The 19479-nt window shown below is 41.9% G+C and overlaps 1 protein-coding gene across 1 annotated transcript; it reads right to left on the bottom strand.

The window, feature by feature from the left end:
- Positions 1–274: 274 nt before the first annotated feature.
- Positions 275–15475, bottom strand: LOC306936221 (adhesion G protein-coupled receptor E3-like; the record flags this gene model as incomplete). Its single annotated transcript, XM_079519713.1, has 23 exons — positions 275–558; positions 1061–1120; positions 1451–1610; positions 1868–1956; positions 2458–2524; positions 2645–2886; positions 3984–4187; positions 4554–4766; positions 4874–5049; positions 5284–5397; positions 5859–6027; positions 6866–6901; positions 7049–7129; positions 7523–7560; positions 7934–8086; positions 8174–8320; positions 9425–9568; positions 10305–10421; positions 11202–11345; positions 11680–11805; positions 11930–12076; positions 12380–12419; positions 15422–15475. The coding sequence occupies 23 exons, from the start codon at positions 15473–15475 to the stop codon at positions 484–486; spliced, it is 2796 nt and encodes a 931-aa protein (XP_079375839.1). The 3' UTR covers positions 275–483.
- Positions 15476–19479: the final 4004 nt, after the last annotated feature.

Here is a 19479-nt window from a genome sequence, read left to right as displayed (position 1 = left end):
GTTGCATGGCAACAGATTGTGCCTGGTATATGCAGGATGTAAATTATCAATTTGTTTCACTTATTCGTCAATGTCGAATATATGTTTGATATAATGCTATATAAATAACATGTATTTATGTGTATCATACAACTAGGCCTACATTTTAATTGTGAATTTTCTTTATTTTTGAATTCCATAAGAAAAAGCTATCAGGAACTAACTAACTTAATTAATTAATTTAAACAATAAGCTATTAATACATTACAATTATTAAGCAAATGTAAATTGCCACTATGATACAAGGTCTAAACATCAATGATAAAATTCCTTACTTTCTAAATAAATATTAATGTTTAAATAATTAAAAGAGGACGATGAACATAATGGTATGTTAAAAAAAAGGTACGTTCATTTTCAAAAACATTCTAAATTCCATTATCTTCTAAATGTAATACGTCCAAACCAAGTACTTGTGGATCTACAGTACAGTATTTCTTTAACTTAGCCATCATCTTTTCTCTGGCCTTTCTGCTCTTCAGAGTTGTCCAGGTCCTCAGAGATAGATGGCACATCTCTCTGTGGAAACATGAATATTAATAAGGTAGGCTGATTCAATGACCCCCTCCCCCTGGTTTTAATAATAACCATGTTCATGCATGGTGTGTTGGGGCCTGGGGGCATAACCGTGGCTTTGAGTTCAGCTAATCAGATGGTTGGCTAATCCTCTAGCTTCCAAAAGAGGGGACCCCCTTCCAGGACTGACAGGTGTGTAATGGTGTCGAGTGGACAATAACCAAATGCAAGCCAATGTGTGCAGTTGGTAGTTACAGTATTATTGATTGATGTACCCTTCACATACCGAAACCTGAACATGCTGTAATGTGCAAAAACACAAATGTTTGCCTATACTAGGCGTAATGACCACTGCCAAAACAGTGACGCCTGGTTGAAGGTGGTTAAGAGCGTCTGTGTGTTTTCTAATGTTTAACCAATGACAAGTAGAAAGAGCTTGTGACTAAATAATAACTACATTGTATCCATTGAAACAGAGGTTCATACTGTGTCCAAAGGGACTCACCACAGATCCTTGAGATGTTGGTTTAGTTGGTGTCAGCCATCTTATGTACTCCTCTCGCACCTGGCATAAAGAAAAGAAAAAGGTTACAAACTGTAGGCTTGTAAATATGGTAACAAATATGTGTTTTGACTTCTGTTTTGCTGTTAACATTGCAGCCTAGCAACACAGATGGAACCCATGGTAACAGCATTGAGCTTATTGTTTTCATTAATAGTCAATGACAGTAGCAATAGTAATTTCAGTAGTAGTCACTTCATTAATAGCTGTTCTGAAGCTGCAACCAGCACCCCATTTTCACAGCTTTTCACGCAGTGATAAGTATGTCATACTCCTTTACCCTACAAAATCAAGAATCAAGAATTAATCAGAATGACTTAACTACGTATTTACCTCCTTGTTGAGCAGACAGTGAACAATGTAGAGGCAGGTGCCCTGCTGGGAGTTGAGAAGAATAAAGAGCACCTGAAAGAAGATGTTGGACTGGTACAGGCCCAGTAACCAGGTACAACCCAGAATGACAAACTGGGCCACGATCTTGAACACAATCAATCTGCAAAGAAGAGCAGGTTTCTTTTTAAAAAATATTTTTTGAACAAAACAATGTCAACTTGTAATTATCATGCTAAAATATTAGTAGTTCAATTTTAGATTAGAAAGGTAAAATTGGTGACAAACTTTGACTCATTAATATCCAGAGACTCTATCTCCACTACGTACGAGTCATACGTATGGACACACACATGTACATACGTACGCACGCACGCACACACGTACATACTGTATGTACGCACGCGCGCGCACACACACCTGGTGTCTGTGTGAGAAACATCACTCTTCATGTTGGCCAAGGTAGGTCTGAGACTCCAGAGAGTAGCACAGAACAAGATACAATTAAGCTGAAGCAAAAAACAAAACAAAACAAATATATAGAATTTCGGTTGACAAAATAATGACATACATACTTATACATACATACATAAGTGACAACATGACTCCATTTTCCCATTAATGGGTTCATTTTGAGATTGTGTTTGTTTACATTATTTCCAAAGTAATTAAAACTACTGAATAAGTCATAGTTGGCTAAAACATGGTTGCACAGTTATGTCATCGATGTGAGAATTTCAGTATAGCTTGGTTCAATCAACTCGCAGAAACTTGAAACTTGCTGCTTATCCGACCAACAAACGAAAAATATTATTTTAGCCTACAGTTATTTTCCTTCAAAGTTATGTTATTGTTGCATTTGAATGCAAAGCAGAATATTTTCTAAATGCATCTACTCATTGTTGCCATATTGCATTGATTCAATAGAAAAATCAACACAATTCAGCTTATGTTCTTTAGTTTTTTCTTCTTTTATTATTTATGTATTTATTTGTCATGATGCCACTCACTACAAGGACAGTAATCACTGGTCCTGTTAAAGCCCAGTTGAAGTTACGATTTGTTGACAGCCAGCACCTGCAGCATAATGAAACAAAGCACAAAATTGTCCGTGCTACATGTGAATTTATCAGACAAATAAAAATACATGGTTTATGACTATATGTAGCCTATCACTCTTTGTGCTACAGTACTCACGCCCCTGCTGAAGTTTCCCCATAGCCATCAGAATACACCAAAGCAGAAACGCCCACAATCACAAATGGAACACCGTAGCCAATCAGGTAGAGGTATGGCCGGGGGAGTCCATCTCTCTGGATGACCTGCACCTTGGAGAGCTTCCACACCAGTAGGTAGAGCTGTAGAGCCTCCAGGAGCATCCACATAAAACTGGACACAATCAGGAAATGGAGCACCCCAGCTATGACGGTGCAGGTCAGCTGTGGAGATATAACATTATGACTCTATAAGACATACTGTATGTATTGCAGTTACAGAAACTCAAACCACATGTGAGTGAATGTCATTACAAGGGACTTTTGGCTGCAGGACATTTGTCCGGTGGTGTAGTCAGTGTTTGTTTCCCAACCTTTGTTCTGCCAGGGCACATGGTTTTCACAGCCAAAAGATCCCAGGGCACACCAGCTTTCATTCTACATTTTTGACAGCACACAGCCATCTCAGACGGCACATATAACATTCTGTACATCTTCATGGTGACCCATGGCCTTTTCTCTAGTCAAGTCAAGAAATGTCTGGTGGTGCCACTACTGCCAGCCCATGATGGGCTTTGAAAACAAATAATAAAATATATTTTGTGCTTCCCTCAGGCCTGCCATGGTCTGCTCCTCTGCCCCCTCCAGCCCTTCGTCATCAGCCCCCTCCCGACAATCGGGGTGTGAATTCCCAGCTTGAGGATGGACTGATTGGAAAGGATTACTGTATCTGCCCACATGATCCTGTAGTGTCAAAGGTTCACAGATTGGATCTGTGAACCTTTTGATCTTACTTGATCTTACTGACGCATCAGGGCCACCCGATAAACATATTTGATATATGGGTCGTGATCTCTCTCAGCTGCTGCGAGTTGTGAGATAGAGAAGTGAAGTCTACAAGAGTGAAGTGAGGAGCAGGGAGAAACATGCTTGGTGTAATCTAATCACAAACATTGTTGGCTGCGATCATCTGTGGTTGCCCTGTCACATTCAGAACGTGATGCTATGGTGCCCAGTGGATCCGCAGAGCTTTGACATCGTGTGACCACGAAAAAAAAACTTGTACGGGTGCGTTGGACATCAGAGATGGTTGGTTGTTGGTTCATTGTTCTACCAGGCAAGATCATCTTAATAATATTGTGCAGTGTGATGCACAATTGTGTAAACTAACAGGGCAAAGAAACAAGAACAGACAACCAGAAGAGCTACAAGAATGCCTAAAGCAGACAAAAGACTACTAATCGATAAAGAATGGAATTGTCAGCAATGCACTTTTTTTTTTTTTCACCCATCACATCTAGGAAAAGCAGACGATGGCATACCTCATATTCAACATATCTGTCGTTCCACAGCAGCAGCAGGTGAGACAAGCCGAGGCTGAGGCAGAGATGAAGACGAGCAGTGTTGTTGATCTTGGGGTTCCAGCTGCACAGCAGGAAGGTGAAAACGGCCAGAGCAAAGAAGAACAGACCAATAGTAACACACACTCGGTTCAGCCACTCTAGGAAGGGATCCTCCGGTGGAGGCTGGAAAAATGCACACAAGGCAAACATGTTTGACTCACAGCATATTGGTGTGCAACAGTTCATTGAACTAATCAATTGAATTGACTATTTAAAAAATATATCTATTTTGGGCACGTCATTATAGGTTTTCTTGTTTTCCTTATTTTTGCACGATGCCATTATGTGACAGAATATAAAATTGTGCTTAAGCGATTAATCGATTAATTTACATGAAGAATGTAAAGAATATATAAGAAGCTTCTATGATTATTTGATTAATCAAAAAAGTAATTGACAAAATAATTGCTGAGAAAATAATCAATATAGTTGCAGCACTACAGCATGTGTACTTGTTCCATCTGAGACACACACAGAGACAACCAGTACCTCTTCTCCAATCTGCAGGATGAGGGCGAAGGTTGAGAGGTGAGAGCAGCTGCACACTGTGTAGTTTTCATCAGAATACGTGACCCAGCACCCATCTACAGACCAACCCATCTCATTGGAATCATCTTCTTCCCTGCCGTCCTCCTCCACTCCTTTCTTCTCTGCTCTGTCATCCCAGTAGACACAGGTTACTAAACCCGACTCAGGTACTCTCTGAAGCAATGAAGCACAAGAAACAGGAATCACTATAGATCATCAGAAAAGGATCATACAATCAGTATTGTCCTTTAAGAATAAATACATGTTTAGACTCGGAGCACCTTCTTGTGTTGGATGGTGAAGTTGACCGGCTCGGGGAGCTGGGTATGGTTGGTTTTGGGCAGGGTGGCTGTGATGACGTCTGAGTACATCTCCGTCTTGTTCTTGCTCTTAAAGTAGTGATCACTCAGGAGACTTTCGATCCCATTAAGAATCATGAAGGCGGCTGCAGCAGAACCTGTTGATCCGCTTGGTCAATGAACATACAGTAGACAATTTTGCATTCAATCATCTATCATCTTCATATTAATCACTTAAAGCCTAAATACTTAGTTGACTGGAGTCCCCCATGTGTATAATAGTTGGCCCCTTCCATGTTTCCCCTACAAGCTCACTATTTGTAGTTGTTGCGACATGTTGTGAGCCCCAGAATAGCGATACTAGTGTTCATGTCATTCAACTCTGTTCTCACCATTGTTGTCTCTGGCCAGAGCCTGCAGGTTGATCTCCATCATGTGTCCTTTGACTAACAGAGGAGGAATGTTGTCATCGCTGCTGTCTGGACCAATTGTTTGTAGATTCAAATCTGTTATAAGGAAACACTGATTGTGGATCTCCATGCAGTAACAAATCCAGAACCATAACATCAGACACATAAACAGCTTCCCTGACTGTGACATTACACTGTAATATTGTAAGTGCTGTTTCCCAGGACTTCTTGTTCTTGCTATTGTCTCTCATGCACCTACCAAGTAAAGTACAATATCTAATATATTACTTACTTATGCAAAATGTTCTAACTTGTCTGTACAATATTAGATTATATCCATAGCCATATCTCATCACAGCAAATATATTAAAAAATAACAATAATAAAAAATAAAAATGATATATATATATATCTTTTTTTTTTATTAAAAAAAAATATCTATGCACGGAATGTCTATGTTCACAGGCTTCTGTGTGCGGCCTAGAGGGCATCTGAGCATGTGCTGCACTACAAGTCTTACACTAAATGCATTCGGGAAACCCAGCCATTTAATTTACCCACGCTTGAAGACTCCATGGTTTTGTTGGTGCTGTTGGCAGTAGGATCCACCAGGGCAGACGCCAACCGCTCTGAAATGCTGAGGATAACACTGCCCATCTCCCCATGTTCTTCTTTTGTCTTCACCACCTTTTGTGACCTTGACAGTGGACTTAGACCGGTTAGTCCCTGGGGGAATTTCAGTTATTGCTGTTAACTAAATAACATGAACTAGATGTGTCCCAATTATGGGCATGTATGACTCATAATAGGCAAACATTTGGCTAAAATAGGTGAATACTCAGTAGATCTGCAAGCTTGTAGGTAGAGGGACAAAAGGAGATCTCAGAGCAACTCCGGTCGATTAAGTATGTAGTGTTCAACTGGTTGAAGGAACAACCATGTGTCTCTATAGAGACATCTCTATGTAGTCTCTCTTTTTAATCTTAAATTTTATCCCATGATTTTGCAGCCCAGTTTTTTCACACAGTGCCAATTATTAATGTAATCCTGGGCGCTACACCTCCTCTGCCAACCTGGGGGGGCAGCGGACTGACCTCATGCCTCCTTCTATGCATGAGGAGTCCAAGCTGCTTCTTTTCACCTGACAGGGGGGGAATTTCCCTGGCCGGACGTAGCGCGTGGAAGGAACACGTTATTCCGACCAGTTCCTTTCCCCTCCATCAGGCGCCCCGGCTGGCCAGGGGGAGGTAGTTTTAGAGACCAGGATTACTGCATGTTTTTGTGAGGGTACCTACCCTAGGGGACACGGGGAGAACATGCAAACTCCACACAGAAAGGCCCTTTCGCCAACCCCACCTCGGGTATGGGCACTGATGACGCGGAGGAGGGAACACGCCCCCAGCGCCCACAGCGTCCCCAGCGGGAATCGAACCCAGGACCTTCTAGCTGTGAGGCGACAGCACTACTGACTGTGCCACCGTGCCCCTTATGTAGTCTCTCTAAATGCTACAGTACATGGCTGCACATGTACTGTGTATGTTAGCGAGTAGGCCTATAGGCCTACCATAGCCATAGATGCAGAGAAGATGGTCTTCACTGTCTGCAAAGAGAGAAAGAAGAACGTTATTCAAACCTAATTACGCTCACATTGCTAAAACCCTCGCAAACAAGCATGAACAGGTAAGGGATAGATTAGTACACTAAGGATGTCATTAATGTGTTTCCCTGAGATGGACTTTCTACTGACCGACTCTGGCAGGATCACATTAGGATTGTCCTTCAGCTGTTTGTCCATTTGGTCAAGGAAAGCTTTCTCTTTTGTCTGTCCCTGCAGAGCAGAAAAACCTTATCTAAGAGAAGTACTTGTTTGGGAGAGGATTGTTATAGACTAGAGAGACACAGTATGAAATGGGCATGTCATAATAGCTGGCTAATATTCAGTGAAGCAGTCATAATGCATTGTGAGCTCGTATCAGCTGTGGGTAAGTGATTGACGCAACACATTTGCTGAAAGGAAATCTGTCAGTAATACAGCACATTATTGATCAAGCTTGGTGATGATCTGATGAATGACACTATGTACCATGGAGGTTTAGAATGGTAATGGAGTTACCAGCTTGTGAGATGAGAATAGCTCTAGAATATCCTAGATATTCTAATTCTAGACCTTATTTTTGGTGCTTCCAAATGATCTGTTACAGCATAATGAGATCCTACTCACCTCCACAGGTGTGATGTCATCTAGCATGTCTGTAAGACCTGTTGATTTTCAATAGAAGGTTCAAAATGAGAGAGGTAAAATGAACTACAGAATCAGCACCTATCAAAGCACCTAACAGCTAACAGCTCCTAACAAAGCACCTAACAGCTAACAGCTCCTAACAAAGCACACTGTGCTGAAACCCATATACTGTATACTATACTATATTCTTTAACTCAGTGGTTCTCGACATGGGGTCCAGACCCTCAGCGTTCCTTGAGGGGGTTCTAATAAATGGATCCTTTAGAGGTCTGCACTCTGAGTGTTTACAAATGGAACCAAATGAACCCTTAATGGACACTTAATGGGTGATATGGGGTCCTTGAAATTAAAAAGGTTTGAGAACCACTGCTTTAACTTGACTGTGCTCACTTTCACAAAAAGAGACCCCCATTATCCACTGAATCCCAGTTGAAGGGAAGAATCCATCGGTACAGGCACAGTGGAAAGCTCCAGGGTGATTTTGGCAGACAGTGTTTGGTCCACATAGGGTTGTCACTGGTGTCTCACTGCACTCATCGATATCTGTGGAGGAGAGAACATGCCAATACTCTGGGCTTTACTCAAAGTCTTTTGGAAGCTACAACATCGTGAACACATCATCACACACACCTTGGCATGGGTTTGCAAAGCTTGCTATTTGGTTTGCATCGTTCACCCGAAAACCAGGCTTGCAGTTGCAGATGTGAGCGCCGACAGTGTTGGTACAGTTTGCATCAGGACCACAGATTGCAGCATGAGTCACACACTCATCAACATCTGTACAAAATACATGAAACAAATGTCAAACACTTGTTTAGCTTTTCTAAGGATACATGGCTGATATTGTACATTTAAACACTTACAAACTATTAAATATATTGACCTGGGTCCCCCAGGCCAGGATATCCACATGGCCCCCTCCTTGTTTCCCCTCTATGCCAAAAATTGTCAGCCCAATTATGATGACATATCGTGAATGGGGGATGTAGGGGTTCATCTCCAACACTACGAAGCATCCACTTCCTTTCCTCGCAACAGCCTGGGAATCTCTGTGATGTGATCTTATCATTATCACCCCTACGCACAAAGATTGATGATCTTCCCAACTCTTCCACATGCACTTCAATATCACACTGAAAACTTTTCTCTCTATTTCTCAATGGCATTATTTCAGTGCCTATTGTTCCTTGTTAATGATATTAATATTAAAGTGAAATGCCTTTCAATGTACACTTTGAGGTTAATCTCTTTGTATATGTAGCAGTGGTTTTCAAAGTGGGATCTGGGGACCTCTGATGGTATTCCAGAGGGTCCCCAGCCATGCACGAATCGAACCCAAATCAGACACTTGACCTCTGTGCTAGCCGGATAAACCTTCTCGGGTACCCCTGTGCTAGCCGGATAAACCTTCTCGGGTACCCCTGTGCTAGCCGGATAAACCTTCTCATAGGGTACAATTATGGCATTTAGATAATTAATTACAAATAATAATATATCAAATATTTTCATATCATCTTTCAAGACAGATTGTGAAGTATCTCAGCGCTACTTTAAACATTACTTAATGTAGCCTAATGTTGTTTTCAGTAAGAATAAACACAGAAGCACCCAAAAGGAAGTTGGACTGAAAAAGGAGAGGAGCCAAACCCGAGTTTCCGAGCACAAAAGAGAAGGTTGTGCCCCCCAGAGGCAAATGGGCTAGATTATTTATAATGTACTAATAAATGTCTAATAAATGTAAATGTGTGGTTCTACATGAAAACAGGTGAAAACCCCTGCTCTCTGTCAAGCCACTAGAGAACTCAGCCAGAAAGGGAGATGCGGTGATATATATGTTGTTCCTTCCTGGTCTTAGAGCAGACTTATTGCAATTGCAAATACCTTCACACGTGTTGCTCTCGCTGATTCCCACATTTGGGTCAGTCGGTCTGTGCCCCTGTTGACAAGCACAGGTGTACGCTCCACCTGTGTTGTTGCAGATAGAACTAGGACCACAGATGGTGGAGTTGAAACATTCATCAATATCTGAGGATGGGGATATATTTAGTATCATTGCACTTATTAAATTGTGTACTATACATGACACAAATGTGATGTTAAGAAACAAATTCTGGTGCAGTATCTATAGTACCTTTCAAAATAGTAGGCCTACTATATCAATTACCCACTAAAACATGTGAATGTCAATTTGCTTTAGAAGTGACGTGACGTGACGTGACGCGGCGTGGCGTGACGTGCAAACCCTATAGCTCAGTGGTTCTCAGAGTTGGGTTCAGGGACTCACTGGGTTTCTTGAAGGGGTTCTAGGGGGTCCCCAGCAAAACAAATTAATATAGCATCAAGTTTAACGTTTTTTGAGGGGCGCTAACCCCTCCTATGCCCAGCGTTGTGTGTCTGTTTGTACCATTGGCTGAGCACGGAATGTGATGATGTATGATGATGTATAATGATAAGAGCTCCCCTCACTTCACACAAGTGTGATTTAAAAAAATAAATACCAAATTCTCACAACTCAAATCGCGATGCATTGTAAGCTTGTAAATTGGCTACGTTGGAAAAAATATATAATAATCTTGAACAATATCTATTGTATAGACACACTCCATGTAGTCCTTATAGTCTTCAAATGGGGGGTATGCAGCTAAATACAAATCAATTTGGGGGTCCTTGACATGACAAGGTTTGAGAACCACTGCCCTAGCTGACCCAGAATCTTACATTTTATTCACTTAAGCATGGATGGCAGCTTCTGTTTACAGACCTTGGCACCAGGCATTCACAATGTGGTAGCCTTTGAAGCACTTGCAGTCGTAACCTCCAGGGAAGTTATTACATTTCCCTCCATCACCACAGGAGACCTCATCACATTCGTTAACATCTGAAAAGAGAGATAGTGAGGGAGATTCAGATTCAGAAGATATTGTTGATAAATATTGAGCTTGACCCGAAACTGTTTCTATTAGGTCTTTACCCACCTGGCCATAAGATTCAGAGTAGCGAACAAAGATTTCTAGATTTATGTTTACTACAAGCCAAAAGGGCTATAGCTTTATCGTGGAAAAAGATAGGTAAACTCAGTATTGCTCAGTGGTTTAGGGAGCTGTCATTGTGTCTTCCTCTGGAAAGAATCACTTATACTTTGAAGAATAAACAAAAGATGTTTGATAAAATATGGGGACGGTTTCCAATATATTACAGTTTATGGGTATATTATGATTTATCTTATTTAGTGGTGGAAACTGAAAATGTCTAATTGTATTCTCTGCAGCTATTTGGTCTTGTGGCCATAAGGACTCTGTTGTTGTTACCAGTCTAAGTGCCCTTATTTTTTTAATATACTGTATTTATATGTATATGTACTGTATGTTTGTTTTGTTTTTTAAGTAATTGTATTGTCTGATGTATTATGTATTGTTCTGTTGTATTGTCTGTTTGTACAAAAAAAAGAAATGCAATAAATATATTTATAAATATAAAAAGAAAAGAAAATAGAGATAGTGTTTACAGCCAAGTCAGTGTTCCTGTCACTGTAGCATTATTCAAATTGTGTTAGCAATGCAATATGGCTGTTTGTTTTATCTCAATACGTGGAATGCCTGTGTTTTATCATGATTTTAGAAGGCGTTAGGTTTGATAATTTGTGGATTTTCAACATTACCAATGCATTGGTTTGCATTTCCAGGTGGTAAATTTGGATCTGTTGCGTTGTACCCAGCCTTACAGGAGCAGTTGTATGCTCCAATCGTGTTGGAACAATCGGAATTGGGACCACAGATGTCCGAGGCTGCACACTCATCTATGTCTGCAGGGAAATGTCACAGTCATAATGGGTTGTCAAAGTGGGGTCCCCCAGGGGTCATGTAGGGGGTTTCAGGGGGTCCCAGTCAAAATGTATTAATATAGCAACAAAATCTATTTAGCCACATCTAAAGTTTGATATACAGCTATGCGGCCATCACACTACGCCGCATCGGCAATCCCACCAATATGTCCAAATCAAAATATGTCAAGAACCCCCCCTACCCCCCCCCTCCCCAGAGGGGTCACGACCCCCAGGTTGAGAACCCCTGCATTAGCTGACCCAGAATCGTACATTTAATTCACATAATCATGGATGTCAGCTTCTGTTTACAGACCTTGGCATTCAGGAGTTGCACCACGTACAACCTGGTAGCCATTCCGGCACCCGCAGACGTAATTTCCTGGGGAGTTAGTACAGATCCCTCCATCACCACAGTCGATGTCATCACATTCGTTAACATCTGAAAAGAGAGTTTTTACAGCCATGTCCGTATTCCTTTCACTGTAGCATCATTCAAATTGTTTGATCATGATTTAGATTAGAAGGTGCTTGGTTTGAGAATTCTTGTGGATTTTCAACAGTACCAATGCATTGGATTGCATTTCCAGGTTTTACATTTGGATCCTCTGCGCTGTACCCAGCCTTACAGGAACATTGGTATGCTCCAATCGTGTTGGAACAATCGGAATTGGGACCACAGATGGCCGAGTCTATCGCACACTCATCTATGTCTGCAGGGAGATACATCACAGTCAGAAGTCACAGACAGGTGTGGCCGCTACGCAGGTTATTGGATTATTGGTAAACAAACCCTCTCAGTAGCCAATTAAATCTGCAAGCTCATAACGTATCTCATATTCTTCTTTGACACAAAATATTTTCGGGAAACCTTTATTTTTCTTTAAAAAAATGTTTTAAACATTTAATGTTAATTTGGGGATCCTTGACATTAAAACATCAGTACCATTGGTATAATGAATTGTACTGTATGCATGGCATCAAGGAGCACTTTGAACTGGTTGTGGTCTGCTTACCTACACAGCCATATGATTGAGCTGGTTGTGGTCTGCTTACCTACACAGCCATATGATTGAGCTGTGGGTGTATGTGTGGTTGTAGGCAGTCTATACCCACTGATACATCTGCACCCTCCCCCAGTGGTACATTCAGCCAGTGGTCCACAAGAGCTTATGGTACAAGTGGAATGGTCTGGACACGGACACACACACACACACACACACACACACACACACACACACACACACACACACACACACACACACACACACACACACACACACACACACACACACACACACACACACACACACACACACACACACACACACACACACACACACACACACACACACACACACACACACACACACACACACACACACACACACACGGTCATAATGAAGTGATGGAAACATCTCTCTCACACACACACACACACACACACACACACACAATGACATGAAATATATCACTGTCAAGTTTCAACTGAAGAAATGCTGTGATATTAACAACTTACATGTTGCATAAGCCATGTGTGGGTGTGGGTGGCTTAATGGCTTGTAAACATAGAAGTTTCCCGGGCAAAGCGCCACACTCACTGTAAAATGTGTTACAGTACAGCTACTAGTATATCCGTATGCTGTCCCGCTTGTTGCTGTCTCGGACAAAGTAGTTGGATATGCAAATGGAATGTAAATGGGGTAATAACTTCCACCGTGATGATGTTGATTAATACAGGCTGTAATAACTCTGTCTCCACCGATGCCCGTGAAGCGCCACCACTTGTTCACCATGTGTGCATCGTTTTTGGGGTAACCAGGGATGAGGGTGGAGGTAAAATCTTTGTTACGCCATGGTTCATTGATGTTGTCGTAGCCATCACAGGATCCTGCACATAAAGTAATAACAAGAACATTTCTGTAGTAATAGTAGTAGTAGTAGTAGTAGTAGTAGTAATACGCAAGTCTTGGTTGAGCTAAGAATTGCAATGTTTTGTGCTACTAAAACAGTCTTCATACCTGGAGGAAAACCGCAGTGACCTGGGATTAAGAGTAAACCTGGGAAGGGCAGTGACAATGGAGTGTTAAACTTTGTGTGTGCTTCTTATGGAAATAGACGGCCTGCAAGCTCACAACACATAACTGACGTGTGTCCTGACTCCTGGCACACCTGACACCTAGAAACAGCTCTGTTCTACTGTATGGCTTTGCCTGGAATATAAAGACAAACAGCACTGCGATAAATTGTGCATAACATTTTTTTGACAGATTAATTGAATGCACAAAAGTCATATACATTTATGGCATACCATTACAAAAGCATAACCAATTAGGCTACATATTGTATAGGCATATAAAACCAAACTTAAAAGCTAAAACGTTGTATGTTAACTAGAACATTTAAAATATTCAATTATTTAAATGTATTGTTAAAAATGATTAGAACATTTTCCTGGTGTAAGAATTGTTTCTTCAATAGCAATAAATATTACAACAACAAAAGAAAAACAGACATAAAAATGATAATGGTAGTTGAAATTCTCAGAAGAACCAACTTAATCATTGATTTTTAATTGGTCATATAGTATGAAATTTAAAAAACAAGAAAAATGTTCTGGTAATTAATTTCCATCTCACCACCCTGACAATTGTCATTCATCACTTTCACAACTATCACAATATGGCATCCCTATTTTGCGCATGCCATTTTATAGGCAAACTATTTAAACATTTTCAGATTTTTCTAAAACACTGTAATGTCCAATAAGCTGCAGAGGGACTTTACTGACCTTACAATCATATACTTGAAATGAGTAAGCAACACACTGGACCCAAATGAGAAACTGCTCTAACAATTGGTCACAATAGAAGGATAATAAATAGTGATATGTAATATCAATAATTCATATTTTAATTTACTCACTTATCTATAATAAATTCATTGTAAATTATAGCATGCTTGCATATAAAAAAGAAACAGACAAACAAAATGGATGCATGTATCGTTTTAGGTTTTAATAAATCATGAATCAACTCACCTAGAATTGACAAACAGAATAACATGTCAGAGCCTTGAGCCTTCTCTAAAGATATACCATACATCAGTCTTCCCTCACTCTAAGCCAGATGTCTTACTTTTCACAGCATATAGCAATTTTTAGAAAAATGCAAAAAAGAAATGCAAATGCATACAGCTGTGTATGGTAAACAAACAACCAGGAGCACATGACAAGAAGACCACAGGAGTCTCATCCTGTGGCAGACCTGTTCAGTAACTTTACTGTAATTCTGATATTGCATGACCCTAAATGTGACCTAGGCTGCTATGACAAATGGGTGAAGCGTTACTTTATACATCAGCATTTTCTCAAACATTTTCATGTCAAGGACACCCTAAATTGATATGCATTAGGCCACAGACACCATCTTGTGTTGTTGAAGGTTTTTCAAAATTATTCCCAATTTTTCCAAATATTTCTAAACTTGTAGATCTTCAAGCTCAGTGTTGAATACTTTGCAGCTTTAATATGAATGAATGAATTACTTTATTTAAGTGTCATGAATGAATGAATTACTTTATTTAAGTGTCATGCCACCACGTGGCCCATCCCTCATGGGATTATGTGACACCTTTTCATACAGTTACAATAATTCGGATATATGTACACGTCTTTTTACACAGTAATGCTGATCATCTACTCAAGACGAGTACAACAAAACAAAACAAAAATAAGCAAAACAAAACAGCCCTTACTGGCTGTACATTGCTTTTTTCCTCAGTGCCATAGTCATATTTAATTTCCCTATATGTACGTAATTTTGTTTACTCCAGATCTCTTCTATCCAGGTATGTTTGATCTAGAAGCGTCTCCCTTAGCCCCACAACATTAACCTGCTCCAATCCGAGGAAAACATCTTGAACTCCACATTCCCAGAACATGTCACGCATGTCCTCTATCCATGGTCCATTCTGTTGTTTGTCCCAGTTAAATAATTAGTTAGTCGACTATTATCATTCATGTTGACTAATCTGTTCCACAACCTGGCGGTGCAGACCTTCCATCGAACCTCACAGGGCTCCCATCCCATATCTCCTGAGACTGCTGCCATTGGTGCGTATTTATGTACACCCAGGAAGTATCGGAGGCCTCGGTTATGTACAGCTCTTAGGGAATCTCCCATGACCCCAGACTCCAGCACCATAATCTAGAACTGGGCAAACACATGCCTGATAAAGTGTCTGAGTACCTTGATTTTGCCAATGACACCACCTAGGGCTCTGCCTGCAGACTCAGAGGGGACTGTGGAACCATGGACAAGACTCATATGCTCATCAACATAGAAACATATATGGACTACAATCCCGAGCACCGCCAACTCAGCGTATTAATAGCATGGCTTGCATTGGGTAACTAAGTTGTGAGAGCTGATGATAGGTGTTGCGTTACACCTCATCATCAATTTCTCAGGATTATAGTGTATTGTACAGGGGATAGACACTCTCATTCTCAACCAATACCGACAAGCCACTTTGACCTACTAACTTATTAAAAATCATAATTGACATTATAATATTACTGCAACTCATGAAAGTAATATAAGTTGTTAATTAGTATTTAATTTGTTATCCTCACAGGGCAATACAATGCTTAAATTGTGTATTTACCCTGCCCTATATTACATGAATTTACTTGAACTACTAGGCTAGGCACACATCAAAGTGTTCCCAGAAATTAAGTGTCATCTAAAACCTTACAATGTAAACTGGGAAAGGTGTTGTCTTGGCCTTCTTATAATTTGTATTGTAAACCTGAAAACACTTCAGTATATCTATGTGGGCCTCTATGTAAATGCAACACCTTGACAAAACAAACAGACATAGGCCTAGCACTTGCGTGCGTGTGTGTAAATAAGTATGCTCTGTGTGTGTGTGTGTGAGTGTGTGTGTGTGTGTGTGTGTGTGTGTGTGTGTGTGTACACTAGGTGTTCTTCTGATTGGTATGTTCCCTTCCACTCTATGATAATACTTGGTGTTGGTTGTTCCTAGCCGCCCGCAATGTGGGTTGTTCCAAGCTGCAGACAACATGGGGTCCGTTGGCACCAATCATTTCAAGACCCAAACACTTGCACCAATGGGCCAACCCCTTATTCTCATGAACTATTGTTCTGGGGCATGTACAGTACGAGAATGAACATCTGATCCATGGCCTCAGTGAGCAAAACAAGTTTATGGAAACTGAATGGTTGAATGCCAATGAACATTATAATTTCTTTTTTAATCCTGACAGAAGTCAAATAGATAAAGAGATACTTGGCTCTGGTTCAAGGTGTCTCTGGAAGAGTGTCAGCTAAAACCTTACAATGTAAATTAGGTCATGTGTTGTTTTGCCCTTCCCATCATTTGCCCACTCACTCTTTCTGTCTGTCTGTCTCTTTAAAACTTCTCTGAGCTCTCTTAGTTCCTTTCCTCTCCTCCCGTCTGTCTTCACTGTGCCCCCACGCTATACTCTGGCTCACGACTGGTTAAATCTCCATCCTCAACGAACAAACTCTCACAGGCTATCTAGTATAGCCTAGTGCCAAAGCTAAAGACCCGGACATCCAGAAACACATCCAGCGAAGAAAACTACCTCCCAGGGTTTTGTATCATCCTTTTTCACTACATATTATTGTCATTACTATTATTGTTATTATTATTATTATTATTTGTATTATTATTATTATTATTATTATCATTATTACTACGGTTTTGTTCTATTATTACTACCACTATATATATATATTACCTATTTTTCTCTGTACAATGTGTTTTCCCACCATCCCCATACTTTCCCCCTCATGCCGTCCTAGTCACTACTTCCCCCGTCTCAGAAATCCCTCAAATCTCATCTATCCAGCTCGTTCACCCAGTCACCACATGGTGGTGGAGGGAGGCCTCTGGAACTGCCATGCAGCTACCAAGAAGAAAATGCCTGAATTCATCTCAGGCCACGCCTCCCTCAAGTCTCTGCATTTCCTTGCTCTGACTGAAACCTGGATTACCCCAGACAACACTTCAACCCCGGCCGCCCTCTCTGTTTCCCACAAGTTTACCCACACCCCTCGCCCAACAGGTGCAGGGGGTGGCACAGGACTACTAATGTCCCCCAAATGGAATTTCCGTGTCTTAAATCTCTCTCACCTTTCTCTGTCCACATTTGAATTCCATGCTATCTCAATATCACAACCAGTCCCCCTCACCCTCATTGTCCTCTATCGCCCCCCAGGAACTCTTGGGAACTTCCTGGAAGAACTAGATTCCCTGATTAGTTCATTTCCAGAAGATGGCACCCCCCTGATCCTACTGGGCGATTTCAACCTACCTACAGCAGAGAAGTATCTTCCCGTTACATCCCTTCTGGCCTCATTTGACCTCTCTCTATCTCCCTCCCCTCCCACTCACAAGGCTGGTAATGTTTTGGACCTTGTGTTCTCCAGAGCCTGCTCTCCCTCTACACTCTCTGTTACTCCGTTAATTAGGTCTGACCACCACTTCATAGCCTTCTCCCTCTCTCTCTCCACCCTCCCGCCTAAACCCACTAACCCTCCTAACGTCACCACCCGACGCAATCTCAAATCCCTAAACCCCTCCTCCCTCTCATCCTCTATTCTCTCCTCTCTACCCTCCCTGGAGTCCTTCCTCTCTCTCTCACCTGACTCTGCAACCTCATCCTTCCTCTCCTCTATCTCATCTGCATTCGACCAACACTGCCCGCTCTCATCCAGGCCAGCTCGCTCATGTCCACCGGCTCCCTGGTTATCTGAAACTCTCAGATCTGAACGAACACCTCTAAGAGCAGCCGAAAGGAAGTGGCGCAAGACAAAGCTACCTGATGACCTATCCCACTTTCACTCACTCCTCTCTGCCTTCTCCCTCTCACTAACCACTGCTAAAACCTCTTTCTACCACACCAAAATCCAATCCTGTACTTCTAACCCAAGGAAGCTCTTCTCCACTTTCTCCTCCCTCCTTAAGCCCCCTCCCCCCACCCAACCTTCATCCCTCACTGCTGATGTTTTTGTCAACTACTTCGAGAAGAAGGTTGACGATATCAGCAGCTCCTTCCCCCCTCTCCCCCATAAAGTGGCATCTGACTCAACCAACACTAACCCCAACACACCATGTATGTCCTCCTTCTCTCCTCTTTCCCCAGACGAGGTCCTACAACTAGTGACTTCCACTAGACCTACCACCTGTCCTCTCGACCCTGTCCCGTCTCCAATCTTCCAGACCATCGCACCTGATCTGCTCCCCTTCATCACCTCCATCATCAACACCTCAGTAACCTCAGGCTGCGTCCCATCTGCCCTCAAGTCAGCCAGAGTAACACCACTCCTCAAGAAACCAACCCTTGACCCCTCAGATGTCAAGAACTACAGACCGGTATCACTCCTTTCATTTCTATCAAAAAGCATTGAACGTGTTGTCTCCAACCAGCTCTCTCTCCATCTCTCACATAACAACCTGCTGGATCCCAACCAGTCCGGATTCAAAAAGGCCCACTCCACAGAAACTGCCCTGCTGGCAGTCACAGAAGCACTACATGCTGCCCAGGCTGCTTCCCACTCCGCAGTCCTGATTCTCCTAGACCTATCAGCAGCATTTGACACAGTGAACCACCAGCTGCTCCTAGACACCCTAGCGGATCTAGGCATCGGCGGGACGGCACTAAAGTGGTTCGCCTCTTACCTCACCGACCGGACCTACCAGGTCTCCTGGAAAGGTCTGTTATCATCCCCCCGAACCCTCCAAACTGGGGTCCCACAGGGATCTGTACTTGGTCCCCTCCTTTTCTCACTGTACACAAAATCCCTTGGCACTATCATCTCTGCTCACAATATATCCTATCACTGTTATGCCGATGACACACAACTGTTTCTATCCTTCCCCCCCTCTGCCACCCAGGTGGAAGAGCGCATCACTGCTTGCCTGGCTGACATCTCACAGTGGATGTCCTCCAACCACCTCAAGCTGAACCCAGACAAGACTGAGCTTCTCTTCTTCCCAGCTAAGTCCTGCCCGATGCGGGAGCTAACTATTTCCGTAGACAACGCCCTGGTAACGTCTGTCCCAA

This window comes from Electrona antarctica (genome assembly GCF_951216825.1).
Source record: "Electrona antarctica genome assembly, chromosome: 14".
Lineage (NCBI taxonomy): Eukaryota > Metazoa > Chordata > Actinopteri > Myctophiformes > Myctophidae > Electrona > Electrona antarctica.
This window is presented reverse-complemented; position numbering and strand designations above follow the sequence as displayed.